Source organism: Triturus cristatus, chromosome 2_2 (genome assembly GCF_964204655.1).
Source record: "Triturus cristatus chromosome 2_2, aTriCri1.1, whole genome shotgun sequence".
Classification (NCBI taxonomy): Eukaryota; Metazoa; Chordata; class Amphibia; order Caudata; family Salamandridae; genus Triturus; species Triturus cristatus.
Window position 1 is genome coordinate 950002154 of NC_140582.1, and position 23773 is coordinate 950025926.

General features: G+C 45.6%; 1 protein-coding gene across 5 annotated transcripts in view; it reads right to left on the bottom strand.

Moving 5' to 3' along the window:
• Positions 1 to 23773, bottom strand: part of SLIT2 (slit guidance ligand 2) — a 689918-nt gene that overhangs the window by 82982 nt on the left and 583163 nt on the right. For 3 of the 5 annotated variants that reach the window (XM_085642359.1, XM_085642357.1, XM_085642361.1), the window contains 2 exons: positions 17468 to 17607; positions 14243 to 14269 (listed from right to left, as the gene is read on the bottom strand). In XM_085642359.1, coding sequence (XP_085498485.1) covers positions 14243 to 14269; positions 17468 to 17607 — 167 coding nt within the window. The remainder of the gene's footprint in view (positions 1 to 14242; positions 14270 to 17467; positions 17608 to 23773) is intronic. The other 2 variants (XM_085642360.1, XM_085642358.1) reach the window with 1 other exon arrangement.

Genomic DNA, 23773 nt, shown 5'->3' on the forward strand with positions numbered 1-23773 from the left:
TGCTCCCAGCTTTCCGGGAATGTTGCTGTTTCGAAGGAGATGTTGATGACCTTCCGTAGTTGGGGTGCGATGGCTGCGTCTGCTTTGTTGAATACGTGGTGTGGGCACGGGTCTGACGGAGATCCTGAGTGGATGGAGTACATGACTTGCGTGTCTCATCGTTGTTGACGTTGGACCAGGAGGTCAGGCGGTTGGCGCTGGTGGTGTTCGCAGGGGAGGTGGAGTCTGGCGTAGTCGGGGCGGCCGTGGTGTTGAAGCTGTCGTGGATTTCAGCGATCTTGCGGTGGAAGAAGATGGCTAGTGAGTCACACAGTACTTGTGAGGGCAGAATGTCGTTGGCGCTGGGGTTGGAGAGTTCCTTTACTGAAGAGCTCTTTGCTGTCGTGTGCGTTGTTATCCAGGCGGTCTTTGAAGGAGGATCTCTTGGCTAATCTGATGAGGTGGTGATGTCTGCGGGTGACGTCCTTGTGGGCTGCGTGGTTGTCCGGTGTGCGTTCCTGGAGCCATATCTTCTCCAGTTTCCGGCATGCATGTTTGGGGGTCTGGAGCTTGTCGGTGAACCAGGTGGCTCTATTGCTGGCGTGGCTGTTGGAGGGTTTCTTGAGCAGGGCGAGGGTGTAGGCGCAGTCGTTGATCCACTGTCTGAGGCTGCGGGCTGCGGCGTCTGGGTTGGTGGGGTCGGTGGGTGGGTTCTGGGCGATGGTGGTGATCAGCTGGTCTTCGGTGACTTTGCTCCAGCAGCAGCAGGGCAGCTGTTTGGTGTGGTGTGTGCGTGGTTGGTTTCTTGAAAGTGAAATGGATGCAGCGGTGGTCGGTCCAGTGGAGTTCGGTGGCGTGGTTGAAGGCGACGTGGGTGCCTGTGGAGAAGACGGGGTCCAGCGTGTGGCCGGTGGCATGGGTGGGTGTGGTGACAAGTTGTCTGAGGCCGAGGTTGGCGATCAGGGTGGCAGAGTTGGCGTTGTTGTTGTTCTCGAGGTGGAAGTTCAGGTCCCCGAGGAGGATGTAGTCCGTGGAGGCGAGTGCGTGGGTGCTGGCGAGGTCGGCGATGGAGTCGCTGAACTGAGCCCGGGGTCTGGGGGGGTCTGTAGATGAGTGTTCCTCTGAGGGTGGTGTTGGGGTCGGTGTGGATTCGGAAGTGCAGGTGTTCGGCGGTGTTGAGAGTGTCGTCCGCGTGGGTGGAGACCTTGAGGGTGGACTTGTGGACGATGGATATTCCTCCTCCGATTCCGTTGGCACGATCCCGGAGGGTTATCTTGTATCCATCCGAGACGGCTATGGCGATGTCGGGTGCCGAGAAGTCGTTCCACCAGGTTTTGGTCAGGAAGGCTACGTCTGGGGCAGAAGTGTCGAGCAGGTCCCAGAGCTCGACGGCGTGTTTGCGTGCGGAGCAGGTGTTCAGGAGTATGCAGCAGAGGTGGTTGGGTCCGGTCCTAGGAGGTTTGTTGGCTCTGTCATAGGTGAAGCTGCAGGTGCGGCAGGAGAAGGGTTCATGGGTGTGTTTCGGGGCGGCTTGGAAGCAGGTGTGGTCTCGTCCAGAGTTGAGTGCGAGGAGAGTGCCAGCGTCGTACTGGAGTCTGGTGTAGTGGTGTACGCGGGGTCCAGGGGTTCTGGCGTTGGGCGTGGTCCTGGCGCGGACAGGCGCAGACGGGCTTGCCTCCGGCGTGCCAGGGGCGCGGCCGCACAGCGGCTGCCATTTTAGGCGGGGAGGGAGGGAGGATCAGCTGGGAGGCGGGAGCGGGGTGGCGAGGGGGCGGGCCGCAGGAGAGCAGCGGCGGGAAACGGGCAAGGGGAACAGAGGGCAAAAAAGGGGGGAGGGGGGAAACGATGCAAAACAACGAGGACAGCAGAAAACAAAAACAGTACAATAAAATACAGAATCACAGCTTACAGGTACAAAAACGGAGACACTATACCACTGGGGCAGCGGTAGGAACAAACCCACGGACAGGGAGGCAGCAGCAGCGGGGGGGCACTGGCGCACAGGTGGAGCTGTGTGGCAGCAGGGGAGCGACCAGGCCTGCAAGCAGGGTCAGGGGTCGCTCCTGCTGCCGTGCAGCGGCCGCCATTTAAGGTGGGGAGGGAGGGAGGATCAGCTGGGAGGCAGGAGCGGGGCGGCGAGGGGGCGGGGCTGCAGGGGAGCAGCGGTGGGAAACGGGCAAGGGGAACAGAAGGCAAAAAAGGGGGGCAGGGGGGAAACGATGCAAAACAACGAGGACAGCAGAAAACAAAAACAGTACAATAAAATACAGAATCACAGCTTGCAGGTACAAAAATTGAGACACTATACCACTGGGGCAGCGGCAGGAACGAACTCACGGACAGGGAGGCAGCGACTGCGTGGGAGGCACTGGCGCACAGGTGGAGCTGTGTGGCAGCAGGGGAGCGACTTGGCCTGCAAGCAGGGTCAGGGGTCGCTCCTACTGCCGCGCAGCGGCCGCCATTTAAGGCGGGGAGGGAGGGAGGATCAGCTGGGAGACGGGAGCGGGGCGGCGAGGGGGCGGGGCCGCAGGGGAGCAGCGGCGGGAAACGGGCAAGGGGAACAGAAGGCAAAAAAGGGGGTGAGGGGGAAACGATGCAAAACAACGAGGACAGCAGAAAACAAAAACAGTACAATAAAATACAGAATCACAGCTTACAGGTACAAAAACGGAGACACTATACCACTGGGGCAGCGGCAGGAACGAACTCACGGACAGGGAGGCAGCGGCAGCGTGGGAGGCACTGGCGCACAGGTGGAGCTGTGTGGCAGCAGGGGAGCGACCTGGCCTGCAAGCAGGGTCAGGGGTCGCTCCTACTGCCGCGCAGCGGCCGCCATTTAAGGCGGGGAGGGAGGGAGGATCAGCTGGGAGACGGGAGCGGGGCGGCGAGGGGGTGGGGCTGCAGGAGAGCAGCGGCGGGAAACGGGCAAGGGGAACAGAAGGCAAAAAAGGGGGGAGGGGGGAAACGATGCAAAACAACGAGGACAGCAGAAAACAAAAACAGTACAATAAAATACAGAATCACAGCTTACAGGTACAAAAACGGAGACACTATACCACTGGGGCAGCGGTAGGAACGAACTCACGGACAGGGAGGCAGCGGCAGCGTGGGAGGCACTGGCGCACAGGTGGAGCTGTGTGGCAGCAGGGGAGCGACCTGGCCTGCAAGCAGGGTCAGGGGTCGCTCCTACTGCCGCGCAGCGGCCGCCATTTAAGGCGGGGAGGGAGGGAGGATCAGCTGGGAGACGGGAGCGGGGCGGCGAGGGGGTGGGGCTGCAGGAGAGCAGCGGCGGGAAACGGGCAAGGGGAACAGAAGGCAAAAAAGGGGGGAGGGGGGAAACGATGCAAAACAACGAGGACAGCAGAAAACAAAAACAGTACAATAAAATACAGAATCACAGCTTACAGGTACAAAAACGGAGACACTATACCACTGGGGCAGCGGCAGGAACGAACTCACGGACAGGGAGGCAGCGGCAGCGTGGGAGGCACTGGCGCATAGGTGGAGCTGTGTGGCAGCAGGGGAGCGACCTGGCCTGCAAGCGATAGGCCCATAGCTTAGGCCCTTAGCTTAGGCAGAGCAAAATGTTGATCGTCTACTCTAGAGAGGTACTGTATCAGTGGACACCATGTGGCGGGAAATTTCTTCACTGTGTAGTTAAACTCATGTGATCATTTTCCAGGCGACCCTCTTTATAAAATGTCACAGCACCACGTTGCAGTAGTGGGCATCATGGCCAATATCTAACATAACTACACTTTGCTACTCTATGCTGCCTTCTTGGAATACAAGATGGAATCACTGCACTACAGTACAAAACTCAGTAGCATGGTGTGCATTCGAACAAAAAATGGAGATGCAATCTGCAGAGGCTGCCTGAACGGGCCAGAATCTTATGCCCACAAAACGGCTTTGCCTCACGTATGAATGGTTTGCCAGCAGTGCCCATTATATTTGTCACAAACTCAAGGACATGTGTTTTGATGTGCCGCCCTTATTCTGCATAAACCTGCCCTAGAGTAAGAGTAGATCCCCGAGAGCCTCAACTCCATCACTAAAACCAATTTGCTCCTTCTGTTCAGTAAATATAGGACTAAAAACATCTATGATATGTGTTTGGAAATGAATCTAATTAAGTGGCAGCACAGGTGTGTGAGTTTAAAAGCAACATAAATACACTCATTTATGATATAGAATACATCTGACGGAAAGGTGTTATTTTCAATCGTCTATACCTCTTGTCATACCTGTACCTCTCACCCACCCCAGGGAACTCATGCTTCTTAGTTTATTTTTTACGTTGATGCATATATGGCCAACATCATTGCCAGATGTATGTGTGCTGCTCATTTGAGGGACAGATATGTTATTGGCACACACATCTCAGCTATAAGAGGCGCAAACCTACAAAAGTGTCATCATTTCGAAGCCATATGGGTTCTCTTTCCAAGTACTAAACCTTTATTTCATACACGCAGCCACCCTGCATGTCCGGTAGGATCAGTGGCGACCAAGGATGCTGAACTCTGGCGTCTCTCTGGTGATTCTGGTCAAAATCATACTCAGCTGTCCACAATCATGTGATGAAAGACTGCTCTCAAATACAACGAAACCAATCTTTCCTATAATGAAGAGACGCTAAATGGGTTTCCGTGTTAATCTCGACAGTGAAATAACTCAACACATACATGAAGGTCTTGTACATGTGCCTCGTTCTGACCTCTGCCCCCTGCGAGGCCCTTTCAGGAGGCTCGGATAATTGCCTCATGTAGCATGTGTAATGTTTGAATGAGTAATTAAATACACAGTTCTTATAATTGCCAAGCATTTCCAATACTTTCCATCTGGGACGGGCGTTTTGTCATTAGCAGGGTCAGTCTGCCAAGTTCCAAATCTAGGCAATGGTCGTTTTGAAATAATAATTGTGTTCCAGTTTGACATTGGCGCGTTCGTATCCCCGGGGGCCATGCAGTGATTTACAAAGGAAACCACATTTTAAGACATCTATTATTGTAGCAGAGGCTCTGCAGTGACTAAAATGGTGGCGTCTCACCGTCAGCAGTGCTTAGAAACATATATGTATTCACTAGTGTGCGCACATGCCCTCTGATGTGATTACAGCAGATTCGCATATTATTAATTTTCAGAACTTAGTGCACATTTTATGACGCTGTTCCCTACTGAAAATATGGCAAAAAATCGAATTCGGCACTAATGTAAAGCAGTGCTTTTCAATCAAATAAAATCATGAATGTTGTTGTGCTCTACCGTAGAGTTTGCCGTACTCGAAACTAGCCAGAATGGAAGCATTCATAATTTGACCAAACTGAAAAGCACTCCGTTCAATTAGTGCAAAGTCTGTTTTGCTACTTTCTCATTCACGACAAACGTAATAAAATATATGCTAACTGATAGAAAAGTTAAAATGTGTATCTACACTAGCCACAACTGACGGTATTGGCACAAACTGATGACAGACGGGCCTATTCACAAAGGCAAATTTACAGTCACCCTGTAGTAACTTTACAATTTTTTTGCTAGTGACCATTTCATTACTTTATTTTGTATTTTTTTTTGTTATTCACCAGAAGGAGGCGCAGTCTTTGATGCCCCCTGGAAATGGAAGGGTGAGGTTGGAGAGGGGGAGGAGTGGGAAGGGGGCAGTCTTCAAGAACATGATTTGTGAGTGTAAAGCTGCTACTCGTAACTTTTCACACACAGGCAGAGAACTCCACCACCGGGGTGTAGATCAGCCAAGGTAAGTTTAGGGATACTTAATAAAGTTTAATAAGTATCAAGAAATATAAAAAATACTTTCATGTAAAATATAAATTAAATTAATTGAAAATCATTATTCTTAACCTAAAAGCAAAATATAAAAATGTTACACCACATTAACTAAAATCTAGCATTTCATAAATTAAAAAAAAATTATTTTTATTTATAATGACCATTTTAAATAATTTAAAACATTTGACAATCCATATCATTTTGATATGAAAATATGTTGTAAAATTTATTAAAGCATATTCAATTAAGTTTATAATAAATGAATTTGTTTATGTTAAGAAAATAATTTGTTTATTTTAAGACAAATATATATATATATATCCAGCACAACATCCTCCGTTTACTGGGGGCCACCGACTCTGCAGGGCGGGCTCAAAGGTTGCAGGAGCGGAGAAGCCTGCATGTTCAATGCTTCAAAAATAAAGCCCCACTCCGACTTCTGTGCAAACACAAGACTTTATTCGTCTGAAGCAGCATATATATAACTCAAGTCCTGACCGGTTTCGGTGTCACCACGCCTTGCTCACAGGTGAGTTCAATATTTACCATGAGTTCACGAGGCCATAGGATCAACTGCAACCCCCAACATGCATCATCGTTGCTTTGTAATCACGAGGCATTGATTAATATTCATGTTTTGCCCAAATAGCTTTTCATGAACAATGTCCCAACAACGTACCAAATTGTAATGTGCACACATTCCTTCTCACAGCAAGTGCACTATTATGCTGCCTCTGTCCATGGTAAGGGTTAGCACTGCGGAGCTTCCAAGAGGAGAAAACTCCCCTATTCCCTTTCTCTCTGATGCGCTACCAATACTTCTGGCAATCCTTCGTTTGGTGCGCGAGAGCGTGTCATGCCCCCTCCATTAAATCCAGCACAACATCCTCCGTTTACTGGGGGCCACCGACTCTGCAGGGCGGGCTCAAAGGTTGCAGGAGCGGAGAAGCCTGCATGTTCAATGCTTCAAAAATAAAGCCCTACTCCGACTTCTGTGCAAACACAAGACTTTTTTCGTCTGAAGCAGCATATATATAACTCAAATCCTGACCGGTTTCGGCGTCACCACGCCTTGCTCACAGGTGAGTTCAATATTTACCATGTGGTCACGAGGCCATAGGATCAACTGCAACCCCCAGCATGCATCATCGTTGCTTTGTAATCACGAGGCATTGCTTAATATTCATGTTTTGCCCAAATAGCGTTTCATGAACCATGTCCCAACAACGTACCAAATTGTAATGTGCACACATTCCTTCTCACAGCAAGTGCACTATTATGCTGCCTCTGTCCATGATAAGGGTTAGCACTGTAGAGCTTCCAAGAGGAGAAAACTCCCCTATTCCCTTTCTCTCTGATGCGCTACCAATACTTCTGGCAATCCTTTGTTTGGTGCGCGAGAGCGTGGCATGCCCCCTCCATAAAATCCAGCACAACATCCTCCGTTTATATATATATATATATATATTCCCAAAGAATTGCTTCAGCAATTGAGGCCGCACTCCGTTGAAGGTAAGATAACATCTTTCTTTATTCATAACAGACAGCTTCCCCTCCCGTATCTGTGTCCTGCTGGCCTTACGCGTTTCAATGAATTCCTTTCATCTTCTTCAGAGGCCACCGTGAGCACTTGCCAGATATAGTGCATAACCAGCAGCCCCTGCATGCTCATTAATTATATACAATTGGCCTCCGGTGTGCCCATAATTTCATTTGCATTTCCAGTGCATGCTGGGCCACGTAGTTTTTTGTGCACCAATTTAACCCTCCAGTGGGTACAAATGTTCACGTTACATCAAGGACAAATTATTCAGCCCCCATTGAGCCCCGGAGGAGATTCTGTCTGTTAAAATCACGGCACCTCCAACGCCAATTCAAGAAGGATTTTCCTCCGAACTGACCCTCCATCGTTCACTCGGGCGGTGAGTCGCCTCCACGGCCTGAAGCACGCCGTGCAACATGTTCCCAAAGAATTGCTTCAGCAATTGAGGCCGCACTCCGTTGAAGGTAAGATAACATCTTTCTTTATTCATAACAGACAGCTTCCCCTCCCGTATCTGTGTCCTGCTGGCCTTACGCGTTTCAATGAATTCCTTTCATCTTCTTCAGAGGCCACCGTGAGCACTTGCCAGATATAGTGCATAACCAGCAGCCCCTGCATGCTCATTAATTATATACAATTGGCCTCCGGTGTGCCCATAATTTCATTTGCATTTCCAGAGCATGCTGGGCTACGTAGTTTTTTGTGCACCAATTTAACCCTCCAGTGGGTACAAATGTTCACGTTACATCAAGGACAAATTATTCAGCCCCCATTGAGCCCCGGAGGAGATTCTGTCTGTTAAAATCACGGCACCTCCAACGCCAATTCAAGAAGGATTTTCCTCCGAACGGACCCTCCATCGTTCACTCGGGCGGTGCGTCACCTCCACGGCCAGAAGCACGCCGTGCAACATGTTCCCAAATAATTGCTTCAGCAATTGAGGCCGCACTCCGTTGAAGGTAAGATAACATCTTTCTTTATTCATAACAGACAGCTTCCCCTCCCGTATCTGTGTCCTGCTGGCCTTACGTGTTTCAATGAATTCCTTTCATCTTCTTCAGAGGCCACCGTGAGCACTAGCCAGATATAGTGCATAACCAGCAGCCCCTGCATGCTCATTAATTATATACAATTGGCCTCCGGTGTGCCCATAATTTCATTTGCATTTCCAGTGCATGCTGGGCTACGTAGTTTTTTGTGCACCAATTTAACCCTCCAGTGGGTACAAATGTTCACGTTACATCAAGGACAAATTATTCAGCCCCCATTGAGCCCCGGAGGAGATTCTGTCTGTTAAAATCACGGCACCTCCAATGCCAATTCAAGAAGGATTTTCCTCCGAACGGACCCTCCATCGTTAACTCGGGCGGTGCGTCGCCTCCACGGCCTCAAAGTCAGGGGCAGCCAGTCCCCCATCCTGTGCCGAATGCTGCAGTTTCACTGGGGCTCCCTGACACTGGCTTGAGCCCCAGATGAGATCCACCAGTAAGGACTGCATCTCCCTGAACTTGGAACAGGGTGTCCCCACCGGAAGCATAGAGAAGAAATAGTGGAGTCAGGGCAAAGATATCTTCTTGGCGACAGCTAAACGCCCCACAACTGAAATCGGGGAGTCTTCCAAAAGTGTATTGATCCCCTTAGCGCAGTCAGGGCCCACCTGAGTTAACCCTCCAGCATTGCAGCCTTGGTGCGATAGAGCTGTACTCCCAGTTATCAGAAAGTGGTGGCCTCTCTCTGCAATCCCCTGATCGGGGTGGGTTCTCCTGCAGGAAGTTTAGACTGGTCTACCCCCAGTTCATATTCAGCCCCGATAAAGCACCAAATTATTCCAGAAGACCAGTCACTCTAGGAACATCCACCCTGTAATCCTTCAGGAAGAACAGCATATCATCAGAATGTAATGCAATGTGATGGGTGAGCCACTGGTGCAAGATATTGCGGTAGTGTACCCTCACTTGTGCCCTACAGCTCCTCTGCCAGGGCAAACAACCATGAGGACAAGGGACAACCCTGATGCATACCGCGCTCCACCACATAGGAATCTGAGATCACACCCACTGTCCGGATCCTCGCAGTGGGTTCCATGTACAGTAAGCGCACCCATGCCAGGAACTTGTCACCCAGCCTCAGTGGTCCCAGCACGGCATAGAGATAGTCCCATCCCAGGGTGTTGAATGCTTTCTCAATTCCTATGGTCAGGGCCGCTGCCCTTTCATCCAGCTCCACTGCAGTCACTAGTAGGTACACCACCCTTCTAATATTAAATACAGTGCACCTCCCGGGGATAAATCCCATCTGGTCATTGCACACAAAAAACCCGACAGGTGGGTACCCTGCTCAATAACTTGTAATCAACATTGAGCATGGATAGGGGCTGTACGACACCCTATCTTCTGCTGGCCGACCCTGTTTAAGCAGGGGGACAACCAGGGCCTCCCTTGTCGTAGGGGGTAACACATGGGACTCCCGCACCAATATGTACATCCAGACCCACCGAGGGCAAGTTGAGTAATAAAGATGGCATAAAACTTGACTGGAAACCTATCTGTATCCGTTCTCTTCCCCTGCGCTATATGCTGGACCATGGCAGCAATCTCTTCAGCCGAGATATCCTCCTCCGGCAATGGCAGCAGGTTCAGAACATGAGGCTCTGTTTGAGGTCGGCTCGCATATAGCACCAGGTAGTACTCACAGAAGAGGTCATTAATATTTACCTGGTTGGAAACCCGGGTTCCCCCTTCCCACATGAGCTCCACAATCGGAGAGCCGCGTTAAGTGGGATTCGCTAGCCATGCAAGCAGAGCCCCAGATTTGTTCCTCTAAGAGTGTGCTATGATCAGGTATTCTTTATAGTCATAGCAACGCAGGCATTCTACCAAGGCTAAAAAAAATCTACACATAAAACCCTAGGGCTTTCTAGGGGAAGGAACTAGAGGCTATGGGGTGTTCAGGGTGAGCTGGCGTCCAAACCTAATATGCAATCAAAAAGAAGCTACCCTGAATACATTTCTGAATTCACAAAAACTGACAAGCACTAGGCACTAATTAGTGGGATTGCTGGGCATCTCAAAAAATATGAAAGACAGTCTTCACACACCACCAGGTGTCATGCTTCATCATTGGCAGTCCCCGCTCTCTAGAAACTGCATTTGGTAGAGAGCGGGCCTACAGCTGGAGACAGGGAGGCACTTCTAAAATCTTAGTGGGGGCCTGTGATAAAGTGATAGCTTAAAAACCAATGTAAATACCAAAATACATGTATTTATTATTAGGTGTTTTCTTGATATTAAAAATCAATGTGGGGATACGGGAACTAGTACCCCATCACCACCAGTGTCAACATGTTTGTGCCATATTGGCCCAAAGGGTCTGTGGCATTCATCAGGATGAAGAAATTAGGGCTCCTAGCTAACCACTTCTGGTTTAGATACTACCATTATGTAGCGTGACCTGTGTCATCCTCTACCTAAAGTTGGGGTTTCTTGAAACCCCAGGAAAGGATCCTACTTGCCCCATGGGAAGAGGGACAGAGGGACCCCTATAGTCACACTTGCCTCAAGGTGCGTCCCTCGCCGTTCTCCTAGAAGCGTCCACTCCTCTCCCCCGATGGTCATGGCCATGGCCACCTTTTACTGCAGTAATGATCCCTGCACTGACCGGCCAGTATGACGGTGCCATTCCAGCATATGCAGTCACCCCTCCTGAGCTTTCACCTCCTCACACAGTGTTCTGCACACCACACCCATCCATGCCAATGCAGCGTTCTCTCACAACAACCTTAAAAGCCCTCAAATCTGTCAATACGGAGTCTGCAGAACCCTCATTATTCTCAAAGTAACTCAGAACATCCTCCCTCAAACTTTCCAGTAACATTTGCTCTTTGAGATTCTCACACCGCAGGTGTCAGTTGGGTATGTGCTTGGATCCAGGCCAGTATGACCATAATCGGATTATGACTAGATATTGTACAGGCCAATTACTTTGCATGTTGCACCTGGGTAAGAACAGCCAGAGAGCAAAGAAGGGTGTCCAACTGCACATGTAGATCATGCAAGGGTGAGTAGAAAGAGTAATCTCCGTCTATAGGGTTGCGCAGATGCCAGGTGCCAACCAACCCTCATCTCTTCAACCATTCCACCACTTTTCTTGCAGTCCAGACTACCGGGGGCGTCCCACAGGGGTGGATGGGATCTGTCTAGTGAGGGGTCTGCCACACAGTTAAAGTCCCCTCTATTAAGATGGGGCCTAACAGGTACGGGTCCAGCACCCCCGCAGCTTGTCCAAAAATTTCAGCTGCTCAGTATTGCGAGCATAGATATTAACCAATGTGAGTTTTTTTTTTCCCCCAGCCGGCTACTCAAAATACTCAAAACTGCATAGCACCCCTCTGTGTCCACCTTTCCTGCCAGTACTTAAAAGTGTACTCCAGACAAACATATCAGCACCCCTATGCAAAAGCTGACTATGTGGTGAATGTCCGGTGGTGTGTCCTGCATTTCTGGAGCACCCCTCCCGCTGTGGCTACATCTCCTACAGAAAAACAATATGAGCTCTCCTATGCTTAATGTAGGCCTGGGTTTTGTACCTCTTAGTCATGCTATTCAGCCCTTAAACATTCCAGGGGAGTAGTGTACAGTCAGTGAGCATTCCGACAATCCCAATCAGTCCATTCAGGTGGCTAACCCCAAAATGGGGATTCCCACAGCCACCTCCTTTCCTTTCCATACTTGGCCTCATGCACCCTCAGAGCCAAACAATTAACCCCTCTCCCCAGGACAGCCATGAAAGTGTCCCACCATCCAAACACTTACCAACCAAAACAACTAAGAAACCCAAATAGCAAAATAAATCATGTGCAAAATCACTCAGTGAACAATGGTAGGGTTGTGGTGGTCGCCGAGCAACGGTAGTCCCGTGCCTACGCACATCATTCCAGCCATGTGAAGAAACATGGCACAGAGGCAGCAAACAAGGGTACACAGCAATTCGCCAGGAAAGGAGACCAGACCCAGCAAACCAAAGGCAGCCAAACACAGCTCAGCACAGTAAAACAAGGGAAGGCAGAGCCTCCCTCACAATTAACAAACCATATTGTCGAACATGTACAGTTCCCGATCAACCCAGGTCATCAGCCTGCGAGAGACAAAATGGCGGCCGACACTTCCTGATTTCGACCGATTCGAATGTTGACTGACATGTAACCACCAATCAGAATTGCGCTCGCGCACGTTACCGTGCGCGCACGGTGCGAGGCTATAGATATGTATGTACTTTTAACTGACATTTTCTCAGGAACTAATGAACAGATTGACTCCAGATATGCAAAAGGCACATCCCTGACCTGAGGACTACCTCTTTGCCAAATTTAAAGTAATTCTGTTCAGCCGTTTGGGCTGTACCTTGGACTAAAGGTCCCTATAAAAAATTGCATGGGAAAAACGCGTTTTGGGACCCCCCTTTTTTCTCAGCCCCCGCTTGACGAATCCCCCCGAGACTTTCAGGGTAGGAGCGGAGCGCCCCACCTATTTTGAAAATTTCGCGAGGATTCATCAATCGGCGCCAAAGTTATTCCAAATAGAATGCTGTGGATTTCCTATGGAAACACGGTCCTAACTATAACTATCTGCTGGCGACCGCCAGTAGATAATATATATATATATATATATATATATATAGTTTTTTTGGGGGGGAGACTGCCCAAACCCAACGTTTTTTCTAAATATACGATTATTTTAATTGGGGGACCCCCAAAACTCTACCTTTACTAATTACCCTCACCACTCTATGCCCCTACCAACCCCAAAACTCTTAAATCCCCTCACACACCCCAACACAAAAAATACCCTTTCCACCCAATACCCTTAACCACTCCTAAACCCTAAAAATACCCTTACCAACTTATGCTCCTACCCAACCCAAAACTCTAAACTCCCCTTACACATTCCCAAACCCTAAAAATACTCTTTCCACTCAATGGCCTTACCAACTCCTAAACCCTAAAAATACCCTTTCCACTCAATACTGTTACCCACCTCTAAACACAAAAAAAATTAAACCCAATACCCTTACCTACCCAATAACCCGAAAAAGACCCTTTCAACCCAATACCCTTACCCACCTCAAACCCTAAAAATACCCTTAACACCCAGTACCCTTCCCTTGTCCTAAACTCTAAAAATACTCATACCAGCCTACCTATACTCCTACCCACTCCTTAACCCAAAAATTATCCTCACAACCCAATACCCTTACCCACCCCTAACCCGAAAATATACCCTTACAACCCAAAACCCTTAACTTGCCCTAAACCCAAAAAATACCTGTATAACCCAATACCCTTAATTTCCCTAAACCCTAAAAAAACCCTTATGACTCAATACTCTTTCCCACCCCAAAGCCCTAAAATTACCCTTACAACCCAAAACCCTTACCCACCCCAAATCCTAAAAAATACCTTTATGACTCAATACCCTTATCCACCCCTAAACCCTTAAAATACCCTTACAATTCAATACCTTACATTGCCCAAAACCCTAAAAATACCCTTTTAACTCAATAGTTTTACTTTCCCTAAACCCTAAAAATACCCATACCACGTTATATTCCTACCCATCCCTAAACCCTTAAATGTATGTATATAAATGCGCACACACACACACACACACACACACCTTAACTAGACTTCCCATGCGTTGTAAATGTATGCATTGTAAAAGCACCAAAAAAAAGCATGTGTGGTAAATGCATGCATGGTAAAAGCTGGGTGGTAAAGGCGCTGCATGGTAAACTGCGTTTTAAAGGACGTTTCCCCTCTTTTTTTTACATTTAATGTATCAATGTCAACACTGAAAATGGAAAGCTACACAACCTTCCAAGAATTAAAAGATAAACAGACTTAAGAAGTAAAGAAAAGAAAAGACAGCTACTGACCTTTTTCCACCTCATTTTGATTAGCAGCTTGTAGAGACAAAGACAGAAGAGACAGACTTTTTGACATTGCTTTATCAATAAAGAGAACATTCAGCCAATACGAAGCAAGAATGACAGGAGTTACACTACATTCATTTATGCCTGGAAACTGTGTATTCTTTAATGATGAATGGTATATGTGTGCATTATTCTACACTGTGCTTAGACTGCATATAGCCCACAACCGTAATTTTGCTTCAGTGTATTTTTCTAATTTGTAGCACCCACTGATCCTGGAACGACCCACCCCGCACATCTGAGCTGCCATTTCAGTGCCACAATTCCACCGAAAACTGAAAACCTAGCTATTCTAATTGGCCCAGTCATGGCAGCACATACCCTCTCAGGTGACATGTACACCATACAAATACACGACATGTTACACAAAATCTAATATATCTTATTGTATACTATTATGCTTTCTTTTATTTTATTATGTTATAATTCTCTTCGATAAACTGTTTCTGATAATGTTTCTTTGTGTAAGGTGCCGCATTATCACCTGTATCCTGTCCCCACTGCATTTAAAAAATAAATTACCTAATATAAAGTATGAGGATAAGTGCAATGTCAGCAGCAAAAATCTAATGCCAGCATATAACCTAAATAATAACTCACTATACACAGCCTGATGATTCTTAAACCTTGAGGTAAGAAGGGTGATCAGGGGTTAATGATTGAGCTCGCTTTTAAATAGGTGAGCGCGCTCAATCATTAAATAGTCTGACTCTGAGCATCTCTTAACCTATTTTAATCCACGTTTCTCCACTCTACACACACCACTCAAGCCCACACACCCTCACTTCATCAAACAGCTAAGGAAAAGATCTCGGTCAAAGAGCCCCGTAGTGAGTGCCTATCGGGCACGGCAACATCGGCCTGAGGAGGAGCTAGCCCAATGATAAAGCATGACACCCATCGGGTCTGTGCGGGCCCTTTCTCCAACTGGAGTACACCGCTTCCTCTGGAACTTTAACCCCTTCCTTGTTGTCTCCCCTTAAGGAACTGCACACCCTTCTTACCTCACGGATTAGTGTCACATGGCACGGCTTTGCAAAATGAGGGATGTGCGGCCAATGTTGATTGAGCACAGGGGCATTGTCACAGGCCAGGCCCTGAGTCCAACCCATGCTGCGCATGGCCAGATTAACAAAAGATACTAGGATTATGGATAATTTGGACCAAATTATGCAGTAATGTTATCTAAATTATACAGATTTAAAGATTCAAAGTATGGAGCACAGTCTATGGCAATATTAATTTCATCCTTCTGATCTTGAAACAACATTTTTTGTGAAGTCTGCAAGTTATGTGGTAAAGTTGGTAAACTCCTAAGTATGCAATAAATGCCACAGCCACAAAATCACATAATTCCACTGACCCTCATTCACCATCGGTTATCAAAAAATTGTTTACGAAAGGTAAAAAAAAAACCGAAATATATTTGAATTTGAGTCAGTGGGGATAACGACCCCAAAATAAAAATTTAATATAAAACTACTTAATGGGTAATGATTCATATGGTGCTCTGTTGACACCTCATGGTTTTGGTGATATTTACACACACTATCTGGGGTAGGAACATATGAAGTAAAGAAAGATAAATATTGTAATCTAGGAGTTCAGTGTTCCTACGTAATGTTAAAATACCTTTTCCCGAAAGTTGGTGATTAACTCGCATCTGTTGCGAGTTGTAGACTAACTTGACCCTCAAAGGTGCCTAGGTAAGTGTGTCAGCTTAGCGCAGGCAGCAGGTGATGGATGCACCAGGGCAATATAAAACTGTGTGACATGTTAAAGGTGTGAGTATGAGGTGGAGACATCACCTCTTTTCACTCTGCACTGCTTGATTGGGTACATGTGTCAGGGCATTCCTAAGAAGGGTCAATCCTGCAGTTAATGTCACACGAATCTTCTCCTAGAGGCCATGTAAGCGGAAGAGTATGAAAACGTGAACTAAGAGCACAGCACTCCTAATAGTGTTAGCAATGCTTATGGGGAATCATTCTGGGGAGGATGGCTCAGTGAGTTGCACATGTCAAAGTGTGACGAGGCCCCATGCTTCTGACGACGGCAAATTGAGAAGTATTAAATTGGGACAAATTAATACTAGTTATTTATTGTGTAGAAACTGCATGGGCGGTTTGAGGATTTGTTTCCAAAAAGTTATGAATTATTAAATATTCATGGAAACACCTCCATTACAACAATAGGAGTTGAGACAGGGGATGCCTGTTTACAGCAGGTAGTTGCCCAGGCAGCATCCCAAAGAGGAACCACGATGCCTACAAACTCTTCTTTCTTTAAGCATGCAGTAAATAAACCGGGAACATCCATTTGAAAAGAGACCATATCAGACATCACATTAGGAGAAAAGGTTGTAAAATCAAAAACAGTGTAGCAATCTTCAAAAGTTTCAGATAAAAAAACTGACAGACTGGAAGAAAAATTTGGGAAACTCATTCATGGAACACGCTTGTTTTTAAGGGATCCATTCTATATATATTGGCATTTAGAGGATATATGCACATGTAAAAATGCAAAACAAATATTAAGTTATGATAATTGTAGAGCCACCCAGACACATTAGAACGTCCAAAAGTGGATAAAAAGACAAGCTCGAGTAGACCTCACACGTTTGTGCACAACAATGATTCTGTTTCATTGGTTCTAAAGTCTGTAGTGATATTGGATGTATCACATACTAAGGTTTATATCTGCACCTGTGGGATTTGTGCTATTAACATCTGTCGGAAGTACTGGAATTTGCACAGTGCGTGACACTGCATGTTACACTGCATTTTTAAATTGTTAAAGTGGTATTTTAATAAATTACATTTTACAATCTGAATTACCGCCGACACCACTTAACCGCAACAAATACCGGTACCCTGGACATAGATATATTAACGTGATGCAGTGAGTACTGCTAGCAAATTTAAAATATACAGACACAAGACATCTTGTTTGATCCTCAGTATGGGAGTACAGCATTTTTAGGTCGGAGCCCAGGGCCCCTAGCAAAATATCCAATTGCAAGGAATTATGCATATATTTACACTGATGGTAGAAAAGACGCTGAATCCACACATCCTACTCAAACATATGGTTGTTGGGACTCAGCTGAAATTATCCTCATGTGGGAGCCATGCAGGAATAACTCTTTGACCTCTGGTGCATGCATACCTGTGTATTCAGGTGGACACAGACAAGTGTAGTTGTTGATTCCATCTACACAGGTAGAATTGTTTTCACAGTCGTTGTCTTCGCAGTCGTCGACATTCACTTCACAGTGTTCGCCTTCGAATCCATCGGCACACGTGCACCTTTGAAGAGAAAATACAACCTTGGTCACCCTGAATCACAGTCAAGAAACTCTTCTTCTCCAGCATTAGGAAATACACCGCAGTGCAGAGCTTATCCCTGATGAGAAGACGTTTGTGTAGGAGTAGTTTTCTACCATGTATCCTTGCAGCAAGACTTTCAGTGCATAAAATATGAGTGAATATTGCAATTAAATGAAGGCCATCAAAGAAGAAATTGCCAAACATCTGCCTAAACAGTATCTAAGAGCTCTTGGAATTAGATTAGAACATTGACACCACCACCTCAGCACAGGGCAAACTGCACAATCATCCTGAATTTCCTGCACAAAGAGTTTGGTCTTTGAGTTTGCTGAAGAAGCACTTTATGTCTGGGGTTAGATACTAGTAAAGTATTTATAGAATTTTGAATTCCGAGATAAGCAAGGAGTAAATGATGAAAGGCCACCTAAGTGCTGGCCTTGAATGCTGGATACCTGGGGTCTACTGCTGCCTTTGACCAAAAATTATGTGTGATTCTGGGGAAATTGTTACCACTACTTTTGACAAAAAGCTAAATATATGCACTGTACAAATGTGCACTTAAAACAGGCAAAACAAGCAGTTTAGTGTGTTGTCTAGTACTGTCCCCATTAGAAATCCCATCTTTCCCAATATTTCTTATTTCTTTAATCTGGTCATAGAGCCCCAAGCCCCCAAACCTCGTTGTCTACCAAAGCTAATTGTGAGGTCCTATCTGACACATGTTGCATGCTGCAGGTTTGAACCTAAGTGAACTGGTCTCCTTAAACAGGAGCTAGAAACCATGAAATTACTGGAGGTTTTTCTTACTGAATCACTGTTTTCAAGTTCTAAAGCTCTATTTATCGACCTATTCTGTATTATTTATCAGTGATGGGCTACCTGCAAGCATGCATAGAAAAATCTGTCTTTATCTTGATGTGTACCACAGGGAATGGCGGACTCTTGCAGGTTGTGACGACTTCCGTTTTCAAAAGCTAGACAGGAAGACCATCGTAGTTTATTTGTCCTTTATAACATAATACTACATTGTGAGCTATATTCCATGACATTATTGTTTTTGAGGCAATTCTGTCAGAGGGAAGTCTTCACTCCCATATAATTCTGGTGCTTTGGGAAGTCTACCATGAAAAATAATGTAGCTGCAGTCTTAACATAGTGCAAAGATTGGAGACAGAATGCTGCTCAATTACTGCAAAATGTAAAAGAAAAAAGCTTCACAACCAACTAAAAGAGGATTGTCCTTATACAAAAAAACACGAACGCGAACGCGAACTTGAGGAAATCTGGATAAGAAGGGATAAGGTATGAATCGCGTGCAGGAGTAATACTGCTAAGTGTCAGCTCTAACAAGCTTGACGAGTAGATTAGCATTCCGGTGTGAAATTATTAGAGTCGTTTAATAAAGAACTCCATTACATAATTCATAGAGTACATCTGGGGTAATTGTAGTGTATGATTAAATAACTCCAGATTAAAAACGCTCACAGCATGTTTATCTACTGCTGCGGTGGTTCGGAAATTAATCTTTAATTTTCTGTTTCACTGGGAGGCACATCTCCTAATTTATGCGCCTTCTGTGAAAGCATTACACAGCAGAAGAGCTGAATGAGTGGCTCGCTCAACAGGGGGTAACTCGCTATTAATTACCATAATGCAGCCAGCAGTGTGATGTCTTACCCTGCTTTGCCTTCTATAATCATAATATGTTTTTTAATAACCCTGAAAGGACAGAGAGCTGGAGTGCGAAATCTCTGAATGGCGTACATTCTTCCCTTCTACTCTGACACAGAGTGCTAATCCTTCGGCTCTTTTCACTCCTCTCCAAGCAACCACAATCCTTCTTGTATTTGTTAAATATCTCTCCCTGGCTTCCATCAGGTCACGCAGGCAGCAGAGCAGCTCTCCCAGGCTTAAAGCAAGAAGGCTCCGAGGTAAAGCACCACGACCCTTACCTGTTTAAATTCAACTTTTCATCACTGCCACCTTTCCAGTTTGAACGAGGGACGTGTCTATATTTGTAGTGTGCTAGCGGGACATTTTCATGACACTCGGAGTGACACTTTCTCATGAGCTGAATACATTACTTTTGCCTGTGTAGTGTGGTCAGTTTCAGAAAGAACCGTCCGTTTTACAACGCAGGGGTACGATTGTCGAGAAGTTACACTAGGTGTGTAAGAGCAGCAGTCCGTGTCTTGATGCACAACTCGAAGAACTCACCAGCACCAACCACCTCCTGCAAGGCTCTCAATCTGGCCTCAGATCACGCTGCAGCATGTAGGCTGCAACTTTGCCTTATCATCTTGAACCTCTACATGGAACCCTTGGGACTCTGCTCACAGGAAATAATGCTTGTCGTTTTCGGTAACTCCCCAAAAATGTTTGGAAGGCAATCTTTAACTGACTCCCAGAAAGTGACTTAAAAACTGCTGTTCAAGCCCTTGTACTCATGTCTCGTTCCACAGTCTTCGAGGCTCTACGCTTGCCCCCAAAAGGGCATCCTACATGCAGGAGCACACTTCATCAGGGCATGAAAAAATATGACCACTTGAGGTAACGTCACTGGCTGCTCATCAGCTTGCAGCATCTTCAAAACCAGCAGCATCACCTACACTTACATCAAGACCAGCATCCCTGCCTATCTGGCTGACAGGCTCACCACCTCTAATGACTCTTAGAACGCCCGCAGCCAGGACACCATCCCAGTGGAAACAAAGAAGAGCCAGAAACAAAAACAAAGCAACTGGCCTTCTCCCATTTATGCACTGAGGATTAGGAATGAAATCTCCACATCCATGAGGACTGCTCCAACCCTGCTCCAATTTAGGAAAGAGCTGAATAGACAACTCTTTAAAGAGCACTGCATCAAGGTGCAGTAACAGTTGTCTTTCATTCTTAGCAACCAGTTACCGTACCAGTCACACATTGACTGTGTCTTTTACTTGGACCCTGTAGAGTGCTCCACTACCTTTCACAAGGTTCAAGCTATATTTACCACATACAAACATACCCACAGAATACAGGTATAGTTTCACTTTCAGAAAGCAACACATTCATTAGTTTGACATTGCGATTGAACACTTTTTTAAGTGAGGATGCTGGATCAGTGGGTTGCTACAAAATTAACTCGAGTCTCAGATTTGTAGGGTATTCCCAATCAATCAGCCGGCAGTATCCTATCATAGAAAGGGATACAAATATACTCATGTGAAATGCAGGAGAATTTGCATTTTCATGGTAGCAAAATCTAGTAGTGAGGTTTTGTGAAAGGGTTTCTCCACAGGAATAACTATTTAACCTTTGGAGGAAAACAAGGGTCCATCGTGTAAATGCACATTTTGGCATATACTTGCAAACATATAGGGATTGGGAATAGGGAACTTGGTAGATCATCTTGTAGTGACACTGAGGATATGGTGAAGGCAAAGTCCTTCTATGAGTGGCTTGCAAAGAAGGGCTGTTTATTAAATATGTGATGATGTTGGATGGCGCAGTCAATTAATTCAGTAATTGGGGGGAGAAAAACAGACCCATTTGTTATTTTAGATGTACATGCTTTCAACTTTTATGTAGCTGAGCTACTACCTGTTGACTCACTCATGGTTCACATAGTAGCCTCAGATTCACTATTTCCACTACAAAATCTGATCTTTAAATATAATTTTGGGGGTGAAGCACAAAGGCATTATCATCTGCATGTGAATACCTTGTATATAGGGGCTTTTGCTGTATCAGCTTCTGAATGAAAAACATTTGTGATGGAGCAGAAAGAAACAAGTAGTCTTTGGCTTGAAAGGAAATGGTTTCCAGATTTGATGGATCAAATTTTAGACCAGAGCTGGTGGTAAAAGAAGTAAATCAAGAAATCCTTGAAATGCAGCCATGAAATTCTTCTCACCACAATCTTATAATCTGATTATTTGTCTGAGTGAAGTGTGATCAATTTGTGAAAGAAGTCCTGGTGAATGGAAGCTTGGGACGGTGATGCTGAAAAACATGGTATATGCAGTATCTGGTTCTCCACAGCGCAGGTTGGAGGAGACATATGTGAAAGAATGTGATTGCTTATAAGGCAGTCTTTAACTAAATGAATCGTGGAAGAAAATGTAAACTCCTCCATGTTCATCTTCTAGATTTTCTGTGAAAAGGGGGGGTATTATATGCTCGCCTGAGGTAAGCTCCCAGTAGTTTCAGTGAGAAAACATAATTCCAAAAACCTTATTCATGAAAAAAGATATACATACTTGATGGTTTGCTTTTTTAGGAAGCAGAATTAAAAAACCTTAGAAATTCAATAAAAAAACCTAAGGCTACAGGTACGTTATAACTAAGGTCAGATTTTACACACAAAACCATAGAAATGTGGCTGTTATAGTTATCTGAAGTAACAATAACACAGGTCCGAAGGTAACTATAACCCTCACCATGCACTAATTATCCCACATATTACATCACTAATGACATCTTCTATAACATCATTGATATCACTGCAACATTTGCAGTAAAATTATTGATAAGAAAATTGCACATGGCGGGGCGCGTGTTATAGTTACTTGAGACAATTATAACCATAACTGCCGAATTTCTATGGTTTTGTGTGTGTAAAATCTGAACCTAACTATAATGTACCTGTAACCTTTGATTTTTTAATGAAAATATGCATATCTATATATCTCTATATATATATATATATACATATATATATATATATATTCACTTAAAAAACCATAGGTTTCACACATGTTATAGTTAGCTGGACATTTCACTCGTAAAAAACCAATGAAATTCCCCCACGTTAGTTAGTGCAGGCAACTATAACTCACGCGACCGCAATCCTCTGCTGATGACGTCAGATATTACATCACTGTATTTAGACACTTATTTACCCATGTCTTCTTCCATTAATCTTTAGCTATACATATATTACAAATATTTATTTTTCATAAAGACACATATGTCATCAGTGATGTAATATCTGACGTCATCAGCAGAGGATTGCGGTCGCGTGAGTTATAGTTGCCTGCACTAACTATAACGGGGGAATTTCATTGTTTTTTTACGAGTGAAATGTCCAGCTAACTATAACATGTGTGAAACCTATGGTTTTTAAGTGAATTTGCAAGGTTTTTTAAATGCTAATTCGTAACTATAACATGTGTGAAACCTATAGTTTTTTCAGTGAATTTGTACGTTTTTTTAAATGCTAAGTTATATATATTTTTTTTTTTTCAAGTTTTTCACCGTGCGCGCACCGTGCACGCGCTGTGGGTGCTCGGTGCGCTTCGTGCCCCGAGCACCCACAGTTCGCCGTGCGCGCAACGTGCGCGCACCTCGCGATTTAACCCCCTGACCAAGGCTAGGGGGTCAGGGACTGTCCACTCTGCCCCCTTTTCACGTTCTCCACCTTTTTTTTTCACCCACTCAGACTGCGAGAGACAAAATGGCGGCCGACACTTCCTGGTTTCGACCGATTCGAATGTTTACCGACATCTAACAACCAATCAGAATTGCGCTCGCGCACGGCAGGGTGCGCGCACGGTGCGCGCGTATAGATATTGATATGCTTTTAAATGCTATTTTCTCAGGAAATACTGAACAGATTTACACCAGACCTGCAAAAGGCACTTCCTTGACCTTATGGCTACCTCTCTGCCAAATTTCACGTAATTCTGTTCAGCCGTTCGGGCTGTAGCTGCGACTAAAGGTCCTATGGAAAAATGCATGGGGAAAACGTGTTTTGGGACCCCCCCTTTTTCTCAGCCCCCGCTTGACGAATCACCCCGAGACTTTCAGGGTAGGAGCTGAACGGAGCGCCCCATTAGGTTTGAAAATTTCACGAGGATTCGTCAACCGGCGCCAAAGTTATTCAAAATAGAATTTTGAGATTTCCTATGGAAACTAGGTTGTAACTATAACTATCTACTGGCGACCGCCAGTAGATAATATATATATATATATATATATTCCTCTCGTACTCCTCGAGTATTCTTTGCCACTCCAAAACGAGAGTTCCGTCATCGATTTGGACTCCTCGGGGTGAGTCACACAAATATTTCAAAAAACGCTGACGACGCCATGTGCGGTTTAAACTTTTATTCTTCTGCCGCCACCAAATGCGTTTCGACTGCCAAGCAGTCTTGCTCACTGG